The following is a 25,118-nucleotide window of genomic DNA, read 5'->3' as shown; positions in this document are numbered from 1 at the left end:
CTATAGGCCACGAAATAGCAGCTTTAACTATACGCCGGAAAAAGCCGAACGGAAACGACGTAAAAGAATGCGACGGCCGCTCGTACGTTCGTGGATCGTCGGAAATAGCTAATTTGCATACTCGATGCGGAAAACTACGTGAATGCCACCCAGCGGACGCTGAAGAATTGCATCTTAGATCCGAAGGCGTACGCCTGTCGGATCTAACACAGATCCCGTTGTATCTTGTTTTGAGGATTCAAAACAACGATACGACGCAGGAAATTTGAAAGTACGCCGGCGTATCAGTAGATATAATTTAATAAAGGGAAATCCACTCTGCACTACAAGTGCACTAGATCTGTAGATCTGAGGGGAAGATCTGAAATGAGGTAAATCTCTGCTGATTTTATCATCCAATCATGTGCAAGCAAAAATTTGGTTATTTATTTTCCTTGCATGACCCCCTCAGATCTACAGCAACTACACTTCCAAGTGCACTTGTAGTGCTAAGTGGATTTGCCTTTCGTAAATAACCCCCATTGTCTCTTGTTTTGAAAATCACCAATAAAACTTTAAACAAACAAAAAAAAAAGAAATACTTTTTTTTTTATATTGCTCTGGTGAAAGGCAAACTTAAACAAAAAAAAATGCGCAGGTGGCTGTCTGGTTTAATACAAATGAGCTGTGTCATCAGACTACAGTTACAGCAATCATTATGATGAAACTGTACAGTCTGCACACAACTCTTCTGCAGGCCAACTAGTTCCATATTTCTTATCTTCATAGAATACTGTATGAGACAGAAAATATGCCATCTGTCCAAGAACTAGCCGTTGCTGCTTTTTTTTTTTCAATGCAATATATAAAAAAAAAAAAAAGTAAACAATGTACAAAAAACAAAATAAAAATCTGTAAGCCAAACCTTTTCACGTTTGGCGAGTCAGCAAAACAAGCATGTCTGAGTACGCGGATGTCTGGACACCGGTGCATTGGACAGGTTTGTGCAATTATTTGCCGCGAACCAGCCGTCCCGTCACCGGCTGTAATTGGGAATGGTCATCAATTTTCAAACACTGCTCTTATGTAACCGTTTACTCTTTCGTCCTTCCCAAGTTTAATGAATTATTCATATTATCAGACTAAATACAACTTATAGCAGTGGCTTTAAATGTTTTCACCAGGCCTCAATTGCTACAAACAACTGACACCTGGGGGGCCAGGGTGCGGTATTTTACACATCATGACAAATATGTGACATCTGGAAAAATAAATGGCTTCAATGTGTACCATTTTTTTATGAAGAGGACTTATTTTTTTTGACAGGTACCCGCTCCCACTTCTGGCTGACTTTGCCGCGGCGAGATCACTTGGAAGTTCGGCCCGCCTCCTCCTTCCCCCACCACCAGGCCATTTAGTAGGGAACCGTACTGGTTTCCCTTACTACGAATGGCAGCGACAGCACCCGAGAGCAGATTGAAACATTGGCTGGGGTGCCAACATTGCTGGATTCCAGGACAGGCAAGTGTCCTAATATTAAAAGTCGACAGCTACAGTATGTACTGCTGGCAGGGGGGAGGGGGTGGTGCAACTCCGCTTTAATCGGTGTTGTGCGTTTGACGTGCGTTCCATGCATTTCTGGTGCATAAAAATGCAGCATGCTATACATTTTTTTTTACTGTACTGCACTAATGAGAACTATTCCCATAGCATTACCTTAGGCTGCCTATGCAGTTGGAGTGTAGTTCACAATGCATTTAACTGTGTTCGTGTGAAAGAGCCCTTACTGCCACCAACTGTAGTACCGAATACCAAAAATGGGGTACTAGTACCTCTACTGAGATTAACGATCCGCATCATTTCTCCTGCCAACACCAATGATGGGGTATTATTCCTTCAGCTGACACCAATGAAGGGGCACCATTCTTCCCGCTGACTCCAATGATGGGGCACCATTTCTTCCCCTGACACCAACAATGACAAACTATTCCTTTTAGTGAGACCAACAATGGGGCACCATTCCTCACGCAACACCAAAAATGGGGTAGTAGTACTACTGACAATCACAATGGAGCATTATTTCTCCCACTTAAACCAACGATGGGGCACTATTACACCCAATGACACTGGTGAGACACTATTCCTCTCACGAACAGCAACGATGGGGCACTATTACACCCAATGACACTGGTGAGACACTATTCCTTCCACTGATATTAATGATGGGGCACTATTGTTCTGACTGATACCAACAATGCAGCACTATTCATCAGGGCATTATTCCTCCCCCCTGACTACATATACTAGGTATATTTTTACTACCATTGCCAACCATGCATTGGGCATTTATTACTCCTGTTGGAGGTAGGACATTCTATTCCTACAACCCGCAATTTGAGGGCCTCAGGCATATAACAACTTCTTTCCAGCATCAGCAACTATGTTCAAACTTCCACAGCAAGTCTGAACCCGAATGGTAACTTTTACATGTCACAGTGTTCACATTTTGCTTGCACCAAACGTTCTATGTGACAGAGATTGCAAGGAGCTAGAAAATTGCACCCAGTAGTTCCTCTTCTTTATCACAAAAATGTATTATCAGATCTGTGACAAAAGATGGTGAGCGCCCTAGAGTAATGCCTGGCTGAAAAACTGGACAAATCAACTGTGCTACTTGTATGGATATCAAAGCTTTATTTTCAGTCCTAACCGGAGTGCATCTTTAATGGCTGGAGCCCCAGCCAGCCAGATAGTCCTATTTATCCAATCAACGATGAAGAAATTCCAAAGAGTGTACATTTATTGGCTGGAATTAGCTAGAAGAGCAAATATGCTTTTCTAGCCAATTGCTAATATATGTTTAATAATTGAGCAGTTGCTGCTTTTCTTTTCCACGTAGTAGTTAATTAAAAAATAAAAAAAATAAAAATAAGACAAACCTTTCCAATTTTTTTGAGATATTAAAGCAGGGGTGCCCAACCTTTTGAAGAGCGAGGGTCACTTAAGCAACTTGGTACCCAGTCGCGGGCCACAATGAGCGGAGCGTTCTGATGACAGGTCACAGCTACTCTATAGGCCCTCTGATCCGATCCAAGATGGAAGGGGATAAATTCCCTTCTGTATTTTTTTTTTTGTGGGTCGGATTGGGAGGTATATGTGGGCGTAAACGGACAAAAGTCTGTTTATATCTGCCGCTCTGTAGAGTTAAATTGAGGGTCCCATTTGGTCGGGCTGATCGTGTGAAAAGGGCCCAAGACTGCTTTCACACTGACGTGCTGTGGTTTTCCCACACCGTGGGTGCAGCGTAGTACACCAGCGTCTATCCTGCGGGTTACCTGAACTTTGCCATAGAGTCCCGCCTGTGGCAAAAGTTGGCACTGTAGAGAAAGCATCGGCTTATGGGGCTCTGCTCTACAGCTGCTTTCTTCCTCTACCAACAGCTTTATTCACAACACTGATGCTGTGGTATGGCGGGCCGGCAACCTACGATCTGGGCTTGCCAGCCTGCCATTCCAGAGCATGAGGTTGCAGGTCACATCAGCTGTGATTGGGAACAGTCACTACATTTCAAACATTGATCTTATGTAACAGTTCACAGCTTCCATTCCTCCCAACTTTCATGAATTATTCATACGACTAGACTATATAAAGTTTTCATTAAAGCTAATCTTCAGCTTTTAGTGATCTACAAACATTTTGTTTTTGAACCAAACTTTTCATATTTTCAAATACTACAACAATATGCTAGTGGGACATTGTTTACCTTAATTCAGGGAATACACTAGAGTAATACAACAATAAATGCAGTTATATGTTCAGAGTGATGTAAGCTCACCTGTCGCGTCATTGGTGGAAGGTACCAGACACTGCATACTATGGCCCAGCTGGTCATCATTCGCAGGAGATAGGTGATCATTCCATATTTACTGCTGTTCCAGAAGGCATCGCCAAAGCGTGGGTCATACTACAAAGAAGAAAAGAAGAGTTGGTGATGTCCCATTTCATTCCCTGCACACCCACACATCACCAAACGCCTCAGCTTACCTTGATAGCCACAGGATAAACCGTGGCTCCGATTTCAAAGCTTCCCTTCTTGAACATCATGACAGATGTGTTATTGATGCAGGTTCCTAGCAGAAGATAGACACAGCCAAAAGAACAATTTACTTGCATGTCTAATCTGCATATAGAAACAGTAGCATTATATTGTATCTGGCAATTATTCTAGATTCAGCTAAAATTTTCAAGCCCCTTTCAATCGGAAACCGTGCACAACTTCTGAATGTTTATTATTTTTAATTTATTACAGGTACGTATATAGCGCCATCAATTTACGCAGCACTTTACATATACAATGTACACTCAAATCAGTTCCTGCCCTCAAGGAGCTTACAATCTAAGGTCCCCAACTCACATTTATACACATACTAGGGCCAATTTGGACAGGAGCCAATTAACCTACCAGCATGTCTTTGGAGTGTGGGAAGAAACTGGAGGAAACCCACGCAAGCACAGGGAGAACACGATTACATTTTTTTCTATTGCGACTTTAGTGCAATGTATGAAGCAGGGTCAGCAGACTTCAATTCTTTGTTCCAGTGCATGCAAGTTCCAGTCTGAGTGACTTATAACAGCTAAAACTGGCAGCAGTCTTCCTGGATGTGAAATGCTTCTAGATTTTCAGAAGACTGACAGAAAATGAGATAAAGACTAAATCACAGTCCATAGACAGGGCTGGGGCTCCCAATAAAAGGTTTCACCTATTATGACCACTTCTCAGTTTTTTTATTTTGAAAGAACCTTCCCATCGTGGTGTACAAACTACATGCCGAATAACTCAAGGTTTTTTTTTTTAACTACATCCCGTCCGGCTAATAGCAAAATGACGGCCGGACGATAGCTTTCCGTTCTGACCGACCGTCAGAGGCCATCCTTCTGGTCTCTGATAATCAGTGCAGTGATTAGAAGTGCAACCTCATCAGCGATGCCCAATAGTGATGCCAATCAGTGCTGCCAATCAGTGCTGCTCTTCAGTGTCCACTATCAATGCACATCAGTGCCGCCTGTCAGTGCCCATAAACGCTGCCCATCAGTGCCTCTTCAGCAGTGAAGGAGAAAACGTACCTATTTACAATATTTTAGAACAGAAACTAAGAAAAATGTTTTGGTCTTTTTTTAATTTGTTCAGAAAAAAAAAAAAAACCCAGTGGTGATTAAATACCACCAAAAGAAAGTTCTATTTGTATTGAAGTGGTTAATTTATACTCTGCTATATTTTTTCACTTGTTTTTTTTTTTCAGATTTTGTACAAATAATAACAAACATGTTGGAGCACATTCAAAGACAGATGACAGAAATTATATCCAAAATCAGATGTTGTGTCATCTTTTGCAATTGTTTAACTACTTCCCCGCCTGTGGTGATATCTGAATTATGCCTGCAGCTTCAGGTGGCGAATCTCTGTAATGTAAAAGCCATCCAAGCGCCTATTTAGCCACTGGATTGCTTTTACGGGCAGGGACACAAAACAAGCTCTTCAAAGTGGAATTAAACTCCGCCCAAGGTGGTTTAATGCCATAATGTGCTAGCATGCACCGCATATGAGCACATTATGGCACACTTACCTGTCAAGCAGTGCCCTCCAGCGCTGTGGTGTCAGTGCTCTAGCTGGTCCTGGGCACTTCCACCTTTGCCCAGTCTTCCTGCCAGGCTACAATGACATGAGTCTTCTTGAGCATGCACATGTAAGTCACTCCACCAGGACACAGACTCCTGCCATAAATGTACTCTGAGCTGTGCGTGTTCTACCGCTGACAGGCAGGGAGAAGCCTTTATAAACGGAAGAGACGAGTGTCTCTGCGGTTATAAAAAACCCACCTATCAATTTTAAAAAATTTCAAGTTTTAAATATTTACACGTTTTCAGCTTTAAATTAACAGAAGCCACACACCGTGTCTTGTCATACACCTCTGTCATGTACTTTCCTACTTTTCTAAAGACATAGTAGAGAGATCTGAGCACTGCTCTTACCTTCAGGGAATATAAGGATTGGCAGTTTACTCTCATCTTTCACGTGATCTGTTAGCCTGGGGAAAGAAAAGGGCGTATGAAGACATACACGGATATGTAGAAAGACAACATAGAAAGTGTAATTAGAACCTTCGTATTATCAATAAACACATTTTATTTTGGTTTGTCACTGAAAGATTTCTTATAGAACATGATAAATGCTCTGCCTATCTGATCTCATCCTGCTCCTGGCAATTCGCTGCAAACAACCTGCGGTGACTTTGTCTCTAGACATGGGTGACATTGCTGTTGGTATATACCGTGTTCTCTTTGCTATAGGGGGGATTAATAATCTATCTGCTAGGGATGTCCCGATACTAGTATCGGTACCGATACCGAGCATTTCCCCCCCGAGTACTTGTACTCGGGGGAAATGCTCCGATGCCTCACCCGATACCTGGGCAGGCAGGGGAGTTGCAAGTCTTCTCCCCCGTAGAGTCTTTCCTCCCCCCGTGCTCCGTGCAGTCTTTCCTCCCCCCGTGCTGCGTGCAGTCTTTCCTCCGCCCCCGTGCCGCTCTTCTCTTCCCCCGTCAGTGCCGCTATTCTCCCCCCCGTCAGTGCCGCTATTCTCCCCCCTCGTCAGTGCCGCTATTCTCCCCCCCGTCAGTGCCGCTATTCCCCCCCCCGTCAGTGCCGCTATTCTCCCCCCCCCGTCAGTGCCGCTATTCTCCCCCCCCGTCAGTGCCGCTATTCTCCCCCCCCGTCCGTGCCGCTATTCTCCCCCCCCCTCCGTGCCACTATTCTTTTCCACCCCCATCCGTGCCGCTCTTCTCTTCCCCCCGTCCGTGCCGCTCTTCTCTTCCCCCCGTCCGTGCCGCTATTCTCCCCCCCCCCCCGTCCGTGCCGCTCTTCTCTCCCCCCCCCGTCCGTGCCGCTCTTCTCTCCCCCCCCCGTCCGTGCCGCTCTTCTCTCCCCCCCCCCGTCCGTGCCGCTCTTCTCTCCCCCCCCCCCCCCCCGTCTGTGCCGCTCACAAATTTTAAAGCATATGTCACATTGCTCATTTAAAGGGAAGTATGCACAGCTGAGGCTGTCAAACACCTGCTGTGTGCTGAGGGGGGGTGCCTTTACCGTCTCCTGGGATTCTGTTGTGTCTGAATAGACTGTCAAAAGTGATTCATGCAGACATCAACAAGTCATTTTCGTCCATATAACTGCTGCTCACTGGATAAACCCTAGAGGTGGTTGTGTGTAAAAATCCCAGTAGATCAATAGTTTTTGAAATACTCAAACCAGCCCGTCTGGCACCAACAACAATGCCATGTTCAAAGTCACCTAAATCCCCTTTTATCCCCATTTTGATGCTTGGTTTGAACTTCAGCAAGTTGTCTTCACCACATCTAGATGCCTAAATGCATCGAGTTGCTGCCATGTGGTAGCTGATTGTGTTACCAAGCAATTAAAAAGGTGTACCTAATAAAGTGGCCGGTGAGTGTACGAATAACAGGGATTTTTTTTTTTTTGAGGAATAGGAAATACAGAACAGCAGCAATAGAGATTCTGTACACCAATGACAACCTGCGTAACAAATTTCACAGCCTCATCTATGACATAAGCCTGTAGTTACTCTCCAACAAAATAAAGATTGATTCTGTCATTCTTGACAAAGCCACTGATCTTTTCTTAGTAAAAAACAGGCAACCAAAAGCAACAGGCAACTAGCCTGGGACTGCCAAGTGAAAGCCTCTGATTTGATTATTAGCTTCCCTTGTACATTACCTGTTAGCAACAAGAAGTCTATCTTTGACTTCTGAACGCTCAAACCAGATATGTGGACAGGCCTTTACCATGGCCCTCTGGATTATTCCCATCAGACCACCATGTATTTGTCCTACCTATGAGGAAGAAAGAATATAGAATATTGAGCTTGGTTACAAATGCCAGTAAGACTAAACCAATACAGCATTTGTTATTGTACAAGCAGGGCTTTTGTTCTCAGAGAATAGGTGCAGGAACTCCCTACTTCTCCTGTTGTGTCCACCCCCTACCCACCTCCAAAAACCATTCTTTGGTTCCACCCCAGAGAACCATTCCTTGGCTCCACCCCCTACCCACAGCCGAGAACCATTCCTTGGCTCCACCCCCTACCTACCTCCGAGAAACATTCCTTGGCTCCACCCCCTACCCACCTCTGAGCACCATTCTTTGGTTCCACCCCAGAGAACCATTCCTTGGCTCCACCTCCGATAACCATTCCTTGGCTCCACCCCCTACCCACCTCTAAGCACCATTCTTTGGTTCCACCCTCTAACCACCTCTCAGTAATGGATACAGAACCAAGTATCAATTTGTGGTGCTAAGTAATTTGCAACAATGGAGCTCCCCCAGCAACAATAGACTCTGAACAGCTAGCAACAATAGACTCTGAACAGCTAGCAACAATAGACCCCTCCCCCAACAGTTGAGGTCTCCCAGCAACAATGGTCTTCCAGTAGCATATGAGCCCCCCCCCCCAGCAACAATAGATCCCCTACCAGCGACAACTGACCTCCCCAGCAACAATAGACCCTCAACCTGTAAAAATAGATACCCTCCAGCAACAATAGATCCCCCAGAAGCCAGCATTAATAGACCCTCCAGTACACCCCAGCACCCCTTTGCCATTACATACATTCAGAGCTGGAGGTGCCGGAACTGCGTTCCCCCACATTCCTGCTGAAAAAAAGCCCTGAGTACATGCATATGGAAAAAACAAAGTAAACATTCTGAAACTAAAAAAAAAAAAAAAGTTTCTCCAACATGTCTTGTTGACATTCTTTTTCTGCATTGGATAAACTCCAGTCACCGATACGGCACATAGAAAACTGTTTTCTATGTGCGCAGTTCGCACTGCATGCAGCTCGGAGGTGTGATAAAGCGAGCTGCGGATTTGCTGTATTTTATCACAGGTGGGCATTTACCCTGCTGTGTGGAGACATGAATGAAATGTCACTTTGTGTACTTTAAATAAAGTAAAAAAAAAAAAAAAATGACGTCACACTGTTCCCTAGCACACCTCTCTGCAGCCCAAAACGGACAGCTGCCTGCACTAAAATGGAGAGTTTAGCACTTGGGCAGTGTGAATGGGCCCTGGATGCATATTTTATTGCATTATCTGTGCTCTCAACACCTGCATTAATGTAAATTAGGAAATTTGAACTTTTTGCAGAGTATAAATAACCCTCCTGCCTTCCCCACATGACACTGCTGAAGTGCCACTAAAGTGCCACAATTCGCAATGTTTGATATGGTTAGGGACTTGCCTATTATTCTACAGCCTAAATGGCACTTCAAATGGTGGACTCCAGAGCACTGTGGTGAGACGGATAGTGCTTTACAAAATGATGTGTTTACTTTAAAAATAAGTATTTTCATTCATCTTTTTCTTGTTACAAAAATTCTGGTTACAAGTACATTTTAACCTTTTCACATACCATGGCATAATATCCATCGCTGGCCAGAATGATAACATCAATGGGAGAGGTGTGATTGGCCACACAGATGCCACCATTTCTGGGACGATTCTCACTATGGAGAACAAAATATTGTGTATAAAGCATACAGCAAATAAACAGATTTTCTTTCACATAGATTTTATTGGAGACAAAAAAATGAATATTTGCATATCATGGGTAAGCTATACGATGGCATAAACGAGTAGAAAAAAAGTATAATTGTCATAAAAAAGAAAACACAAAGAGCAAATTCAAAGGGAAATTCTCTTTGCAGATATGAAAGCAATGTGAGCAATGTGCACCAATAAGAAGTGACATTGAAATGTAGAGCGATGCTTGAAATGGCAACATACACTCAGTTTCAAAAGGATAAAAAAAACTCCTCAACTGGGGGTCCTATGAGGAAGATAAAATATAAGTGCAGCAATGCAGTCATCCACAAGACCAAACATAGGTATAGCTAGCATGCATGGACAAAAGGCAATCTCAGGGAAGAGAGTCATAGAAGAGAAATGAGAAAATGGAAAAGTAAAGTAAGATAGAGAGGGAAAGGCAAAGGGGGGATGGGAGGAGAGAGGGGAGAAATCCAACTTCAAGGCTCGCTGCGAATACATTAATTTTCTGCATTAACTTATAAACGGGCGCGGAAACACGCAAACGGTTATGTAGATGAAAAATTATCCAGCCAGGGTCGCCAAATGAGCAAAATTTTGTGTGTGTCATTTAAGTATTGTCATCAATTTTTCATTCGCCAGCGTACCATGCACCAGTTTCACTTTGTCAAAGCTGAGGGTCGGCATTTTCCACGCTTTTGCAATTGTCCGTTTCGTGGCCGAGAATATGTGGGTCACTAAAGTGCCCGTTAGCGCCTTCTATTGGTTTGTTCAAAAGTGCCTCCCAGGGATCCTTGCACAGATTGAGGTGTAAGACCAAACTGACCATGTAATAAACCTTTATCCATAGCCGTCTAACGACAGGGCACGACTAGAGCTGCACGATTAATCATCAAGATTTGTTATTGCAATCTTTTTCCTGTTGCAATTCTTGACACAGGGTTTCACAATCTTTGACATGAAAATAATTTTCTCTCTGCACTTTGGTATGCAAAGAATTTCCTCTCTGCTCTCAGCCAAAGTCTGGGCAATCTGCCAAGTTTTGAAAACATTCTTTATCAGTGGAAAGTTAAGTCTAAACATTGACTTTTACATCAAAGGAATAAACTTCTGTATGTAAATTAGGGAACGTTTAACCACTTAAACATCAAACGTTTTTCTGTCAGCTCTTTTCAAGTTAAAGGGGAGTTCCAGCCATTTGTATGTTTATTAAAAGTCAGCAGCAACAAAAAGTGTAGCTGCTGGCTTTTAATAAACAGACACTTACCTGCTCCAGCGCTCCAGCGATGCGCCGGCCGGGGCTCCGCTCCTCTCCAACCCTCCCCGGCCGGCGTCTTCATTCTCAGTGTGGGCACCCGGCCGTGACAGCTTTCGGCTTCACGGCCGGGCACCCACTGCGCATGCGCGAGCGGCACTGCGCATGCGGCGCCGTGTAATTGGCCAGGAGATCGCCTAGGACCTGTGACGTGTCCTAGGCGATCGCCTACAGCAGCCCCTTCCTGAAGGCGATTAAGCTTAGTCGCCTACAGGAAGGAGGAAGTGGGACAGGAAGTCCCACTCTTGCTGAAGCCCCCACTCCCCCCCCCAAAAAAATTACATGCCAAATGTGGCATGTAAGGGGGAGAGGAGTGGGTTAAGAGGAAGTTCCAAATTTGGGTGGAACTCCTCTTTAAAATCATTTTTTTTTTTTGCTAGAAAATTACTTAGAACCCCCAAACATTATATATTTTTTTAGTAGAGACCCTAGAGAATAAAATGGCGGTTGTTGCAATATTTTATGTTGCACTGTATTTGCGCAGCAGTCTTTTTAAATGCAATTTTTTTGGAAAAAAATTACTTTAATGAATTAAAAAAACTAGCCAGTAAAGTTAACCCATTTTTTTTTTTTTTGTTTAAATGTAAAAGATTTTTTGCCGTGAGAATCGTGAGAGAATAGTGATCTTCATTCTAAGCAAAAAAAATAATTCTAAGCAAAAAAATCGTGATTCTCATTTTGGCCAGAATCGTGCAACTCTAGGCACGACCACCATATGTGTTTCATGACACCTAAGAAAAGAGCATCCCGTAAAGCACGCAGGATTTTCAGGGAGGCATTTGGCAATTCTAGCAGAGGTGACGCACCACTGGGACAAGACTTTGAAAGAGTTTTCCAGGGTAACAAAACTGATTTTACAGTATAAATCAGAAGCCATACCAAAACAGTCTCTCAGATGGAAAAGCCCCCTAGATGAGTGAAATTACCCTACCTGCCATGATAAGTTATGATTGCTGTGAGGGCACGCACACAGATTCGGTAACACATTAGATGTACATGTTTACTGAGGAACTCCTTAAACCTGAAAAAGTAATAAATATGACAATTAACAGACAACTCATCACTAAAGGGTGCATAAAATTACTGTATCAATCACAATGCTGGTGGCTGTTTGACTACGTCAAATACACCTGTGGAATATATTTACCTCCTTTCCATGCAAAGGTAAAGAAGCTACTATGGAAATCCAAAAAAGTTATCTTTTTTTACTATACCTATTACTATAACACAGGAGCTGAGCTGGAAAAGTTCCTACAGTAAAATAGAAGCTCAGCTTTTTACTTGTTCCTCGCTTTTCACCAGGTGTGTTCAATCTGCAGCCCACAGAGCTCTCTGATGTGGCCCGTCACCTCAAAACAGGGAAGTGCATTCCTTTTCTCTGGGATGGCAGGTCCACGAGTTGCCAATCCGCCATCTCAAAGCATCAGAATGCATGAGCCAGAAGCGGACTAAGCAGCCGGCCGCATAAGCTGATAAGCTCTGTAGTGCCGACTCCTGTACCAGGCCGAGAGATACCAAGTGCACTAGGCCTGGGACCTTGCTAGCAGCCTGGAGAGCAAAGCCAGCAAAAGCTGAAACAGAAAAAGGTCAATGTATTAAACATCACATACACTGCATTTTTGCACTGCGCATATTAGCACTTATAGAAAAGTCTTATTAGGCTACTTTCACACAGATCCAAACGTTCAGCGCAGTGCACCTGTGGCTTCTATGGATTAGCTGCACTAACCCATAGACTTCTATTATATCCTGTGGGTTTGGGAGCTCCCAGATGCAGGTGTTTTGGTGCACTTGCAGAAAGTGCACCAGACCCACAAGATGCAATAAAAGCGTATGGTCAAAGTACAGCTAACCAGCAGGAAAGTCACAGGTGCAGTGTGCTGCACCCTCAGTGCGGGTAAACCGCAGTGCATTAGTGTGAAAGCAGCCGTATCAGGGACTCAGGACAGCAAGACCCTTTTCACACTGGGTCACTTTGCAGGCGCTATAACGCTAAAAATGGCGCCTACAAAGCGACCTGAAACAGCCGCTGCTGTCTCTCCAGTGTGAAAGCCACGAGGGCTTTCACACTGCAACGGTGCGCTAGCAGGACGACCAAAAAAGTCCTGCTACTGTAGCAGCATCTTTGGAGTGGTGAAGGAGCGGTGTGTATACAGCTCTTGCCCATTGAAATCAATGTGGCACCGCGGCTATACCGCCAGCAAAGCACCTCTGCAGAGGCACTTTGCAGTGTTTTTTTAACCCTTTCTCGGCCGCTAGCGAGGGTAAAACCGCCCCACTAGTGGCCGAATAGCACTGCAAAATTGTCGTTAAAAATAGCAGCGCTTTACCGCCGACGCCGCCCCAGTGTGAAAGGGGCCTAAGGGCATGTTTACATTTGTGGTTTGGCTGATTAACAAATTATCTAAGTGGCCTTTGCTCTTTAAACGGTTGAGCATCACTGCTTTAGACATTAGCAGATATATTCTAGAGAAGAGGAAGAATAGCCAAACAAGTTGCAAAATTGCACACACACCTGGCTGAGGCACACCATGATTTTCCCATAAGATACAAGAGATTTTGTTAAAAAAAAAAAAAAAAAATGGGATTTTTATAACGGCTTACCTGTAAAATCCTTTTCTTGGAGTACATCACGGGACACAGAGAAGCATAGTAATTACTACGTGGGTTATAGAGTCTAAAATATCAGAAAAAAACTGTCCTGTGTCTCCAGTCAGGTAATCTCTACTGATCCCAGCGCTCAAACAACTCCAAAAATAATAATATAGATCTTGCCGTATAGGAGCTATTCTACACAAACGTAAACTAAAATAAATATACCTTATTCCACCAAAATTGATAGAGTAAAATATTAACAGCGCTGTATTGGAATAATAATTCTCAAATTAATATGTCACCATATCCTGTTAAATTAAATAAAATGAAACAATCCTCTTTCCTTCAAATATGTGCAAAGAGAAGGAAAAAAAGACAATTCACAAATGGTCTATATTGTTCCAGAACAGAGCATCCACATTACTGGATCCATTAGTTGGGATCAGCCCTGTGTGAAGCTCTCTGCTGTGAGCTGAAGTCCATACAACTGGCAATAAAGCTGGTGATAGTGTAACTCTTCAGCAACTGAGGTGTTAATGATGCATATGAATCTGTCACTTTGTCCTCTCGCTGGCACCCCCAAGGTAATCTACTCACCGAACTGGAGTTGAAAAAATGCCTATAAGCAATCTCTCTGGATGCGGTGCAGGGATCCCCCTCAGGTTACACACTGGTCTGGTCAGATCTCTCTAATATTAGTCAGCTGTTCCTCTCGGGGGATGCGTTGGTATCAATCAGAAAGTGCATGCGTGCAGGAATGCGATCATATGAAAGGCAAAAGGGAAGCTCCACGTAGTGTAAATCCGTTTATTACCATGAACCTTCCCCCTTAGATTAAAAATGCTTACAATAAATATAAATCAATGAGCTTGTCACATATAAGGTGTACGGCTTTCTCACTTGAATCAGACAATGGTATTCACTGTTGCCGCTGTGAGTCCCGGGAAGCCGTAATCCTAATTGGACAGATGAGTCACGTGGTCACGCCCTGATGCGTTTCGTGATTGGTTACACGTCTTTAGAGGGCGTTATAGAGTCTACCTTCAGGTGATGGACACTGACACAGCCTTAAGGCAGGAAGTTCCCTCCCCTATATAACCCCTCCAATACTGGGAGTACCTCAGTTTTGTAGCAAAGCAATAAGTGTCCCAATATCCCCATCAAGAGGGGCGGGAGCTCTGTGTCCCGTGATGTACTTCAAGAAAGGGATTTTACAGGTAAGCTGTAATAAAAATCCTATTTTCTTTATCGTACATCACGGGACACAGAGAAGCATAGTAATTACCATGTGGGACGTCCTAAAGCAATGCTAATGAAGGGAGGGAGACCCCAGAAAATAAGCCGGGCGCCATCAGACGTGAGGAATCAAACTGCAGCCTGTAGCACACTGCGCCCAAAGGCGCCTTCCTCACTCTTTCGTATATCCAATTGGTAAAATTTAGTGAAAGTGTGAACTGACGACCAGGTCGTGGCCTTACAGACCTGAGCCATGGAGGCATGATGATGCACTGCCCAGGAAGTGCCAACCGCTCTAGTGGAGTGCGCTTTAACCTTAAGCGGAGAAATCTTTCCTTTCAAGCCACAGGCTTGAGTAATGACCTGTTGAATCCATTTAGAAATAGTGGACTTAGACGCTGCCTGTCCGCTTCTGGGACCATCTGGCAGAACAAATAAAATGTCCGATTTCCGAATCTGAGCAGTAGCTTTAAGATAGATCTTTACTACTCTCAGTACATCCAGAGTATGCAACGATCTTTCTATTGCAGAACTAGGAACCGGGGTCCATGGACAGGAACACCACACCCCTGGACCCATATCGCACCCTGTCAGTAAGCTTTTGGTATTGGGAAATTGACCAAAGCACTGAAACCCAGGATCCAGCCCTCAAAAGAGGAGTATACAGGTCAAACCCCGTTCTTCTCAACCGAGGCCCGGGTACCGTCCACTTTGGCTAAGAAGCACTTTGAACGGATCCGGTTTCTATGGAGGCTTTTTAAATCCAGCATGGATCCCTCCAGTGGAGCTCCTCAGAGCACATGTTCACTCGTGACCAACACTTTAGACACTGGCGAAAAAACTGAGGTACTCCCGGTATGGGAGGGGTTATATAGGGGAGGGAACTTCCTGCCTTAAGGGTGTGCTAGTGTCCATCACCTAAAGGTAGACTCTATAACCCACATAGTAATTACTATGCTTCTCTGTGTCCCGTGATGTACGATAAAGAAACTGAACATTTATTTTAATCATGTTCTTTCCAGTATGCACAGTTGAGCACCATACATAGCAATTATACAAACATGGGAGGACACTTACCAGCCATTTGGTAGGTATCCTACTACAGATGTTCCAAACACCAGAAGGCTGACCCCTGTGATAGCCAAAGCAATCCTACAGAAAGAGACACAGTCATATATACATACATAAATACATCCTATAAGCCAAAGCAGGAAGTTCCAATAATCTGAGCTATACCTGAGTGGCATTAAAAAGGTGTAGCGAACCAACATGCCCAGCCCCCACAGCACAGTGAGCCGCAAACTGATATGCTGGAAGTTGTAGTTGGTTCTGCTCAGAAGGTTCCATGTCTCCAGCTCTTCTGCGGAGAATCGCTTGGTCACCTCATCGTCCATGATGCTCTCCATGCCCTGCCGACAAAAGTAGAAAATATCCGACAGCTCGAACTCTGGACCATCGTGGGAGTGCCCACTTCCTCGCATCTCACATATTCCTTTCTCTAGGGATGTGCTCCCTTTAGCAATAATCCCTGTAAAGAAAATAAAAATTAATAAATAACCTTGCGTGAAACAGAAGTGCTGACAAAGGGAAAAGATGGGAAAGAAAACTAAAAAAAGAGACCAGATGACATGGTGGGAGAAGCTGACAAGAACAAAAGAGAGCCGACATGAGCTGGACAGTAGCAGGGATGTACAGACGAATATAGATTTTGGGATCTAGCAGATAAAGCGGAAGTCCACCGAAATTATATATTTTTTTTAAAAATCAGCAGCTACAAATACTGCAGCTGCTGACTTTTAAATTAAGGACACTTACCTGTCCAGCACGCCTGCGATGTCTGCACCCGAAGCCAAGCTATCGCTCGGCTCTCGGGTGCTGCCGCTGCCATTTTCGATAAGGGAATCATGCGCAACTCGAGCTGCGCAATTCCACTTGTCCCTGCTGTCTTCCGAGACCTGTGTGTCTCCCAGAAAGCAGCGGGGGGGGGGGGGGGGGGCGCTGGACATGGCGTAGACTCCCGCAGATAATACAGGGGTCTATGCCCGGAAGTGGGTGCAAATACCTGTCTTAGACCCAGAAAGGTGCCAAATGTGACACCAGAGGGGGTGATCAGGACAGCAGAGGTTCCATTTTTGTATGGACCTCTGCTTTAATTATGTGCCATAGAGCATGTGCTTTAATTGGCAGCAATAGACATAATAGTGTAAGGTGCTAGATGGAAGGTTTTAGGAGCATAATCTTACTACCAAGCGTTTTACCACAATGTGGCGCCATTCATTCTGCAATGCACGTCTGTCGGAAAGCGTGTTGAAGCGAGATTCAGAATGAATGCATTTAACTTTTGCGGCAGTAAAGTGTGGGGTAACGTACACATTACTGTAATGCCATAATGTGAACGGTAACTAGATAAAATGTGAAGTGTTAACCTAGCCACACAAGGTATAACCTGACTGGATGAAAAAAAATATCCTAAAACCAACAAGCAAGAAAAACGAATTAAAGAGGTTGTAAACCCTCATGTTTTTTCACCTATGCATTCAATGCATTAAGGTGAAACCCCCCCCCCCCCCCCCCGGTTTACTTACCTGACCCCAATCTTTCTCTGGCTAGGAACGAGCACTAGCTGGTGTCTTGTGTCCTGATTGGATAGATTGATAGCAGCTCAGCCATTGGCTCCCACTGCGGTCAATAAAATCCAATGACGCAGGGCCAAGACCTGCATTCTTTGTAAATGGACACACATACAGGACTCAGGAGCGCGCATGCACAGGCGTCCACCAAGGAGGGTGCTTCCCCAACGTGGACACTCGATGCAGGGAGGAGATACCAGCACCGCTCAGGGACCCCAGAAGAGGAGGATTGGGGCCACTCTGTGCAAAACAAACTGTACAGTGGAGGAAAGTATGACATGTGTGTTTTGTTTTTTCAAATGAGGGTTTACAGCCCTTTTAGTGGAATTTTACACTGGTTTGCTTCAAAACTGCCAGTGAAACGCCTATGCGTCAATGGAGCGTTTTTGTTGTGCTTTTGCAGCATTTGTGGTGCAGTTCTAAAAGGACATGTGACTCACAATTTTAACCAAGCATGTCTAGCAGGGGTGTTTTTGAAGCGTTTTTAATGTGGTTCCCATTCATTTTAACCGGAAGGGGCAATTTGTTTAAACTCCCCAAACATGCTCCAAAAACGCTGCAAGTAGGATTTTTTACACCGCAACAAAAGCGCTTGAAAAACTCCTCAGTGTGAAAGCAGCCTAAAGATGTTCTAATGAAAACATTTCCAGCCTTTCCAATCACCATTTCAAAACCTCATCAATATTTTATAAATGGATTTGTCCACACACACTATTCTATACAATTTAAAGAAACTTGGCAAATTACAACATGGGGGTCCTAATAAACAGATGAAGTAGGAAGAAATATAACGTTTGTAAAACACGCATACCATTCGATAAAGGTCTGTACAGGGCATGACTGTTTTCCTTCACGCCTCTCTCAATTCGCAAGGTCGCCCACTGCAGAAGACACAAATGTGTTATATACCATATGATGATCTGTGTTATAAATATACAATATATAAAAGAGGTATAAATGTTTGTTGAAGATGTTAATAGAGGACATAAGCATGCATACAGTCAATCTTAAAGTGTACTTACATAAAAATACATCATGAATAAAAAAAATGTTAGGGTTAAAAAAACTAAGCAAAGGCCATGACACTATAGGCCTGGTCCAGACTATTGATTGTGGAGCATTAAAGCGGAGGTTCCGCCAATTTTTTTTTTAATAGCCAGCAGCTACAAATACAGCGGCTGCTGACCTAAAAAATGGAAACTTACCTGTCCAGCATGCCAGTAATGTCGCCAACCGAGGACGATCAATTGCTCGTCCCTCAGCTGCACCCGCCGCCATCCTCGGTCAGGGAATCGGGAAGTGAAGCGTTGCGGCTTCACTGCCCGGTTCCCTACTGCGCATGCGCAAGTAGCGTGCCGCGCCGTCACTGGTCCCCGCTCTCTCCTGGTAACAGTGTGACAGCAGGTAGGGGCGTGGCTGCTGCAGCTCCTATTCCAGGAAGTGGGTGCAACTACCAGTCTTAGACAGTTATCTGCACCCCCCTCCTCCCTGAAAGGTGCCAAATGTGACACCGGAGGAGGGGATGGTTCTGAAAAGCGGAAGCTCCATTTTTGGGTGGAGCTCCGCTTTAAGAACATGTAGCTGAGCTCCTTTATCAGCATCCCCCTTTAAGCAACAAAAAACGCGAACTGGTGTTCACATGCCGTGGCCATGATGCTTTGCACCCACGACAAATATTCTCCAACAAGTTGTGATCGATGCATGGCAAATCTGCAAAACGTGACCTATTCAAGCGAAAGGGGAAGCATTGCAAGTGCCTCACAACTGACTGCAATACAAGAGATTGGGATATGTTTGTTCTGAAAAAATTGTGTTAAAACAGGAGGTGAGGAAACATCACATTGCCTCTTTACCGTCTCTGAATAGCTTTCCGATCACGGATAGCTTTTTAGAGGAGCCTGATAGGTTTATGTATAAGACATTAACCATGTAGACATCTTTAAGTGGTTCTAAAGTCAGAAGGCTTTTTATCCTATGCATGAAGATAAAAAAAAAACATTCTGTGTGCAGCAGCCCCCCTAAGGCTGCATTCACACTATAGCGTACTGAATCGCGGCGTTTTGTCCCGCGAATTGCGGCGGCAAAACGCTGCGATTGTGAATGCAGCCTGTGACCCCCTCTATGGAGATGATTCACATCTCCTAGCCGAACGATGCCTGAAAAAAAGGTCCGGGACCTTTTTTCAGGCGGCAGGTGTCCGGCGTGGAGATGTGAACCATCTCCATAGAGGGCAATGCTAAAGCATCCCTCTGGCGTGTCGGGGCGGCAGCGGCGTTCACACTACAGGCGTAGTATACGCCTAGGTGTGAACGGGGCCTTACAGTTACCTGAGCCCCATCTCCATCCAGTGATGTTACACAAGAGTCTCGGCTGCCCGTCGGCTTCATCTAATGGCCATAATGGTGTTTTTTTTTTCTATTGAGGTAGTACGTAAGCGGGCCATAGATGGAACAAATTTGGATCTACTTATGAGCAGGCTGGTTGTACTAAAGTCGATTTATAGGTGGCAGATGCAGGAAGGGTTCCTGTATATGCTACTGAAGCAGACAAGACCTGTAGTCTATTGACTCTCTAAATTAAAGCCCATACCACAGTGCAGAGCTGGAAGACGTAAGGCCCCTTTCACATGTACAGATCCTGTGAGGATCTGTACATGTCTCATCCGATTGCACAGCGGGGATCGATCCGTGCAGGGACCACCCTGTCAGATCTCCGCTCTCCCCTATGGAGGGAATCGGATGAACACGGACCATCTATCCGTGTTCACCCGATCCGATGACGGATGGAAAAATAGGGTTTTCCTACATCTGCAGAATCGGAGCATAGCGGGGATCGATGAGATCGGGTGTCAGTGGATATTCATCCGCTGACACCCGCTATCCCATAGGGCAGGGTTTGACAAATTTGCTTGGAATCTAGGAGCCAGCTAAAAAAGTTAGGAGCCAGAAAACGCGCCCCGTCCCGACGAGCTTGCGCGCAGAAAAGAACACATACGTGAGCAGCGCCCTTATATGTAAACGGTGTTCAAACCACACATGTGAGGTATAGCCGCGATTGGTAGAGCGAGAGCAATAATTCTAGCCCTAGACCTCCTCTGTAACTCAAATCATGCAACCTGTAGATTTTTTTAAACGTCGCCTATGAAGATTTTAAAGGGTAAAAGTTTGTCGGCATTCCACGAGCGGACGCAATTTTGAAGTGTGACATGTTGGGTATGAATTTACTCGGCATAACATTATCTTTCATAATATTAAAAAAAAATGGGGATAACTTTACTGTTGTCTTATTTTTTAATTAAAAAAAGTGTAATTTTTTCCCAAAAAAGTGCAATTGTAAGACCGCTGCGCAAATACGGCGTTACAGAAAGTATTGCAACGATCGCCATTTTATTCTCTAGGGTGTTAGGATAAAAAATATATATAATGTTTGGGGGTTCTAATTAGAGGGAAGAAGATGGCAGTGAAAAATGACATTAGAATTGCTGTTTAACTTGTAATGCTTAACTTGTAATACCAACGGCCACCACCAGATGGCGCCAGCTCACACATCTGGTGGTAATAACTTGTAATACCGACGGCTCACCACCAGATGGCGCCAGCTCACAAAACACAAAAATGCCCACCTTCCAAGCCAAGTCGCCAGGACGCTATTTCTAGTCGCCATGGCGACCGGGATTTGTCGAGCCCTGCCATAGGGTTACATATATGTCACTTTTTCATCCGTAAACGGATGGATGAAAAAACGGACATACGGTCTGCATGTGTGAAAGGGGCCTATGAGTCTGCAGGATCCTGGAAATGCTTTGCAATATGATATTTCTGAAAATATATGTGCATTTATTTTTTATATTATAATTATATATATTTTTTTGTAGCTGCAGAGCCTTTGTTAAAAAGATTCTACCGTTATCACGATTTGCGAGATTCAGCACGCCCTGAAATAAATGACACCAGGCAGGGGGTGGGCTGCTATGCATCAAACAACAAGTTTATCTAGCTTACCGCCAATGAGAAGGAGCATTATGATCTCCAGCACCTATTGAAGTGTCTTGTATTGTGTAGAATGTATTACTGAAGAGCCCGTTTAAAAAAAAAAAAATCTGCTCTATGATACAAAGTGCACTTTATGTTTTTTGTTCCTGTGTCCTGACCTAAACTAAACCCCACAGAAGTCTATAGCGCTGCCAGAATCTTAACAAACACTGGCGTGTTCACAAACCCCATGTGCAGTGCCAACTTCCTGGCGGGCTCTGCACATGGGGTTTGCAAACACGCCAGAGCTCATCCTTAGTTGCCACATTAGTAAAATCAACCTCAGTGTCATTTCTGTCTGCTGCCCTATTCCCCTGCTATCTGTGCAATCGCTTCTGAGAAGTTTTCGTGACATCAAGAGAAGAAAGGTGATGCTCCAGCACACAGCATGTGATTGACAGTCTCAGCAATGTTCCTGGGTTCTGTGTGGAGAGGGGGGTGTCCCTTCCCTCCTAACAGCTCTCCAAGCTCTTCTCCCTGAGCTCTGATGTGTGTAATTTCAGCTACCCTCCCCCTGATTTCTGACAACCCAAACAAGCTTTATAAATTCTGGCCTTTGAACTGATGTAGGGAAGAGAAGATGACAGATAAACAGGTACAACTTATGTAGGAGGGTTTGTTTCATTTCTGTGTATCACCTGAAGCCAATCACTTCACTGGGTATATTTAAGGGATTACAACTACTTTAAAGTGTAACTATACCCTCCTATCCTTTCTAGCCAATGTGCATTTTTTCTTCTTCTTAGGAGCCTGTAAAGCATTGCACTCGCAAACAGCAGATCGCAGGTACAAAGCCAGGCACCTGCAGACTCTTGAGCCGTCTGCCAGTACCTCTGATATGGGTAGGCAGTTACTTAAAGCGGAAGTAAACCCATCCAATTATCAGTTTCGGAAATGTAACACTCCCATTTGTTGTGCTCTCAACCAAACTGTCAAACCATCCAAGGGATGATGTCACAACTGATCACATGTGCAGCATCATGGCAATTGTAGAATTAAACAGAGGCAAAGATGGCAGCTTCCTTGGCTGAAAATGATAGGGGGGTTACTTACACTTTAAAGCGGTGTCAGCACCCGAAGCCGATCTGTCCCTCAGCTCTCGGGAACTGCCGACATCTTGCAGCTTCACTACTGCGCTTGCGTGAGTCGCGCTACGCTATCTCACTGGTCCCTGCTGTCTTCTGGGACCTTTGCGTCTATCAGAAGACAGCGGGGGGCAGACATGGTGTAGATCGCCGCGAATACTGCAGCGATCTATGCCTGGAAGTGGGAGAAAATACCTGTATTAGACAGGTATCTGCTCTCACTTTCCCCCTGAAAGGTGGCAAATGTGTCACCGGAGGGGGGGGGGGGGGGATTCCAAAAAGCGGAAGTTCCATTTTTGGGTGGAACTCCGCTTTAAGTCCAGGAGGTTCAATTAACTCATTGTTCATTGAGAACTACAAGCTGTCCGCAGCTATGGTAGAACTCTGTGAATGAATGATGTGTGGGTGGAACCCCGCACAGCTGTGCTGTGATTGAACTGTGACAGCGAGTGCGGGGAGAAGACCCTCTGCCTGCTGTCACAACTGAGGATCAGATGGAGTTGGTGACAAGTGATTTAGTAACATGTTACACTCGAAATATGGGTGTAACATGTTAGTAAAGGTAAACGTATCCTTACAGTTAAGAGCCAACACTAGTAACTGTTATAGTATTCATGGAATGCCAGGACTGGGTTTAGTTCTGCTTTAAGTACTGTATGTTCAAACTGTGGAGCATTCCAATGAACTGGTTAGGTAACATATAGGCTCCTGGAAGGCATAGCATTGGTAATGGTTCTCATTCTATAATCAAGAATGTCTGATAATTGCTATAGGCCCAATGACATAAAAGACATTTGTAATACAAGCAATTCCTTTAACGTTCTTAAAGAAAAGAAAATGTTCCTTGTAGATAAGAAGCTTTCATGAGCGGGGCCCTACTAATCCTTTTGTATTGAATTGTATTATTACTGTACCTTTTTATATTGTAAATTGATGTACAAACTGTTGACACTTTATATAATTAGTAATGCACCAATATATCAGCTGCCGAAAATTATCGGCCGAAAATAGGGTTATCTGCACTTTGCCAATAGCAAAAAAGATGCCCATAATGACCACTGAAAATTGTGCGATTTCGCCACAATTTGAATACACTTCTGGGAAGGTGTGTTCTTGGGACCAGTGTGAAGACATACATAGAATTTAAAGGGATGCATTTCTCTTGAGCTTTTCTTTTAACACTAAAGCACTTTAACAAACTAGTAATTAGTCGAATACAATTACCGTATTTATCGGCGTATACCGCGCACTTTTTCCCCCTTAAAATCAGGGGGAAATCTTGGGTGCGCGATATACGCCGATACCCCGCTTCTCCAAGCCGAGTGTACTGCGCACTCGGCTAGGCTCGGCCACGCACGCAGCCACACGAGAGGAGCCGAGAGAAGCCTAGTGCGCAGGAAATCCGGCTCTGCACAGCGCGCCAAATTCAAACACACGCCGCTGCAACCCCTCGACGGACCCCGCCGCAGATGGACACCCACAAGGCTCGACGGACCCCGCCGCAGACGGATCCCACGCAAGGTCACAGACGGACGCCGGACAAGGCCGCTGATGGACGCCAGGCAAGACAGCAGACTGACCCCGCGCAAGGCCGCAGACGAACGCTGGGCAAGACATCCAAAATGTAAGGTTTTCCTAAAACTTCCCTCCTCAGCTTGGGGTGTGTGCTATACAACGGCGCGCGGTATATGCCGATAAATACGGTACATATATATTTTATTTGTTTTTAACCATTTCTATACAGGGCATTTTCACCCCCTTCCTGCCCGGACCAATTTTTAGTTTTCAGCGCTGTCGCACTTTGAATGACAATTCCGCGGTCATGCGACGTGGCTCCCAAACAAAATTGACGCCCTTTTTCCCCCCACAAATAGAGCTTCCTTTTGGTGGTATTTGATCACCTTTGCGTTTTTTATTTTTTGCACTATAAACAAAAGAAGAGCGACAATTTTGAAAAAAAACACAATTATCTTTCACTTTTTGATTTAATAAATATCCTAATTAAAAAAAAAAAAAAAAAAAATCCTCAGTTTAGTCCGATACGTATTCTTCTACATATTTTTGGCGGGGAAAAAAAATTGCAATAAGCGTATTTGATCGGTTTGCGCAAAAGTTCTAGCATTTACAAAATAGGGAATAGAATTATGGCATTTTTATTTTTTTACTAGTATTGGCAGCGATCTGCGATTTTATTTATTGTGACCGTGACATTGCGGTGGACACATCGGACACTTTTGACACGTTTTTGGGACCATTCACATAGCGATTAGTGCTATAAAACTGCACTGATTACTGTGTAAATGTGACTGGCAGGGAAGGGGTTAACACTAGGGGCGCTGAAGGGGTTAAAAATGTTCCCTAAAGTGTGTTCTAACTGTGGGGGGGGAGGGGACTCACAAGGGGAGGAGACCTATGTTTGTCCCTCTGTACTGGGAACACACATCTGTCTCCTCACCGCTGACAGGACATGGATCTGTGTGTTTACACACACAGATCCATGGTCCTGCCGTGATTGCGGGTGCCCGGCGGACATCGTGGCTGCGGGCACGCGCACCGGGTCCCGAGCAATGCGGCGGAGGTCCGGTTAAAAAAATAAAAAAAATAATTAAAAAAGTCAGCAGCTACTAAGGGCCA

At 44.5% G+C, this 25,118-nt stretch overlaps 1 protein-coding gene across 1 annotated transcript in view; it reads right to left on the bottom strand.

The window, feature by feature from the left end:
- The window catches only part of GPAT4 (glycerol-3-phosphate acyltransferase 4), a 49,894-nt gene that overhangs the window by 11,626 nt on the left and 13,150 nt on the right, over positions 1-25,118 (bottom strand). Inside the window, exons 3-11 of the mRNA XM_040346187.1 lie at positions 18,180-18,249; positions 15,975-16,266; positions 15,816-15,890; positions 11,839-11,928; positions 9,459-9,552; positions 7,765-7,880; positions 6,010-6,065; positions 4,024-4,109; positions 3,815-3,943 (exon numbers count right to left, since the gene is read on the bottom strand). Of these exons, the coding sequence (XP_040202121.1) occupies positions 3,815-3,943; positions 4,024-4,109; positions 6,010-6,065; positions 7,765-7,880; positions 9,459-9,552; positions 11,839-11,928; positions 15,816-15,890; positions 15,975-16,266; positions 18,180-18,249 (1,008 nt within the window). The remainder of the gene's footprint in view (positions 1-3,814; positions 3,944-4,023; positions 4,110-6,009; positions 6,066-7,764; positions 7,881-9,458; positions 9,553-11,838; positions 11,929-15,815; positions 15,891-15,974; positions 16,267-18,179; positions 18,250-25,118) is intronic.

The sequence above is a fragment of the Rana temporaria genome, chromosome 3 (assembly GCF_905171775.1).
Source record: "Rana temporaria chromosome 3, aRanTem1.1, whole genome shotgun sequence".
Lineage (NCBI taxonomy): Eukaryota > Metazoa > Chordata > Amphibia > Anura > Ranidae > Rana > Rana temporaria.
This window is presented reverse-complemented; position numbering and strand designations above follow the sequence as displayed.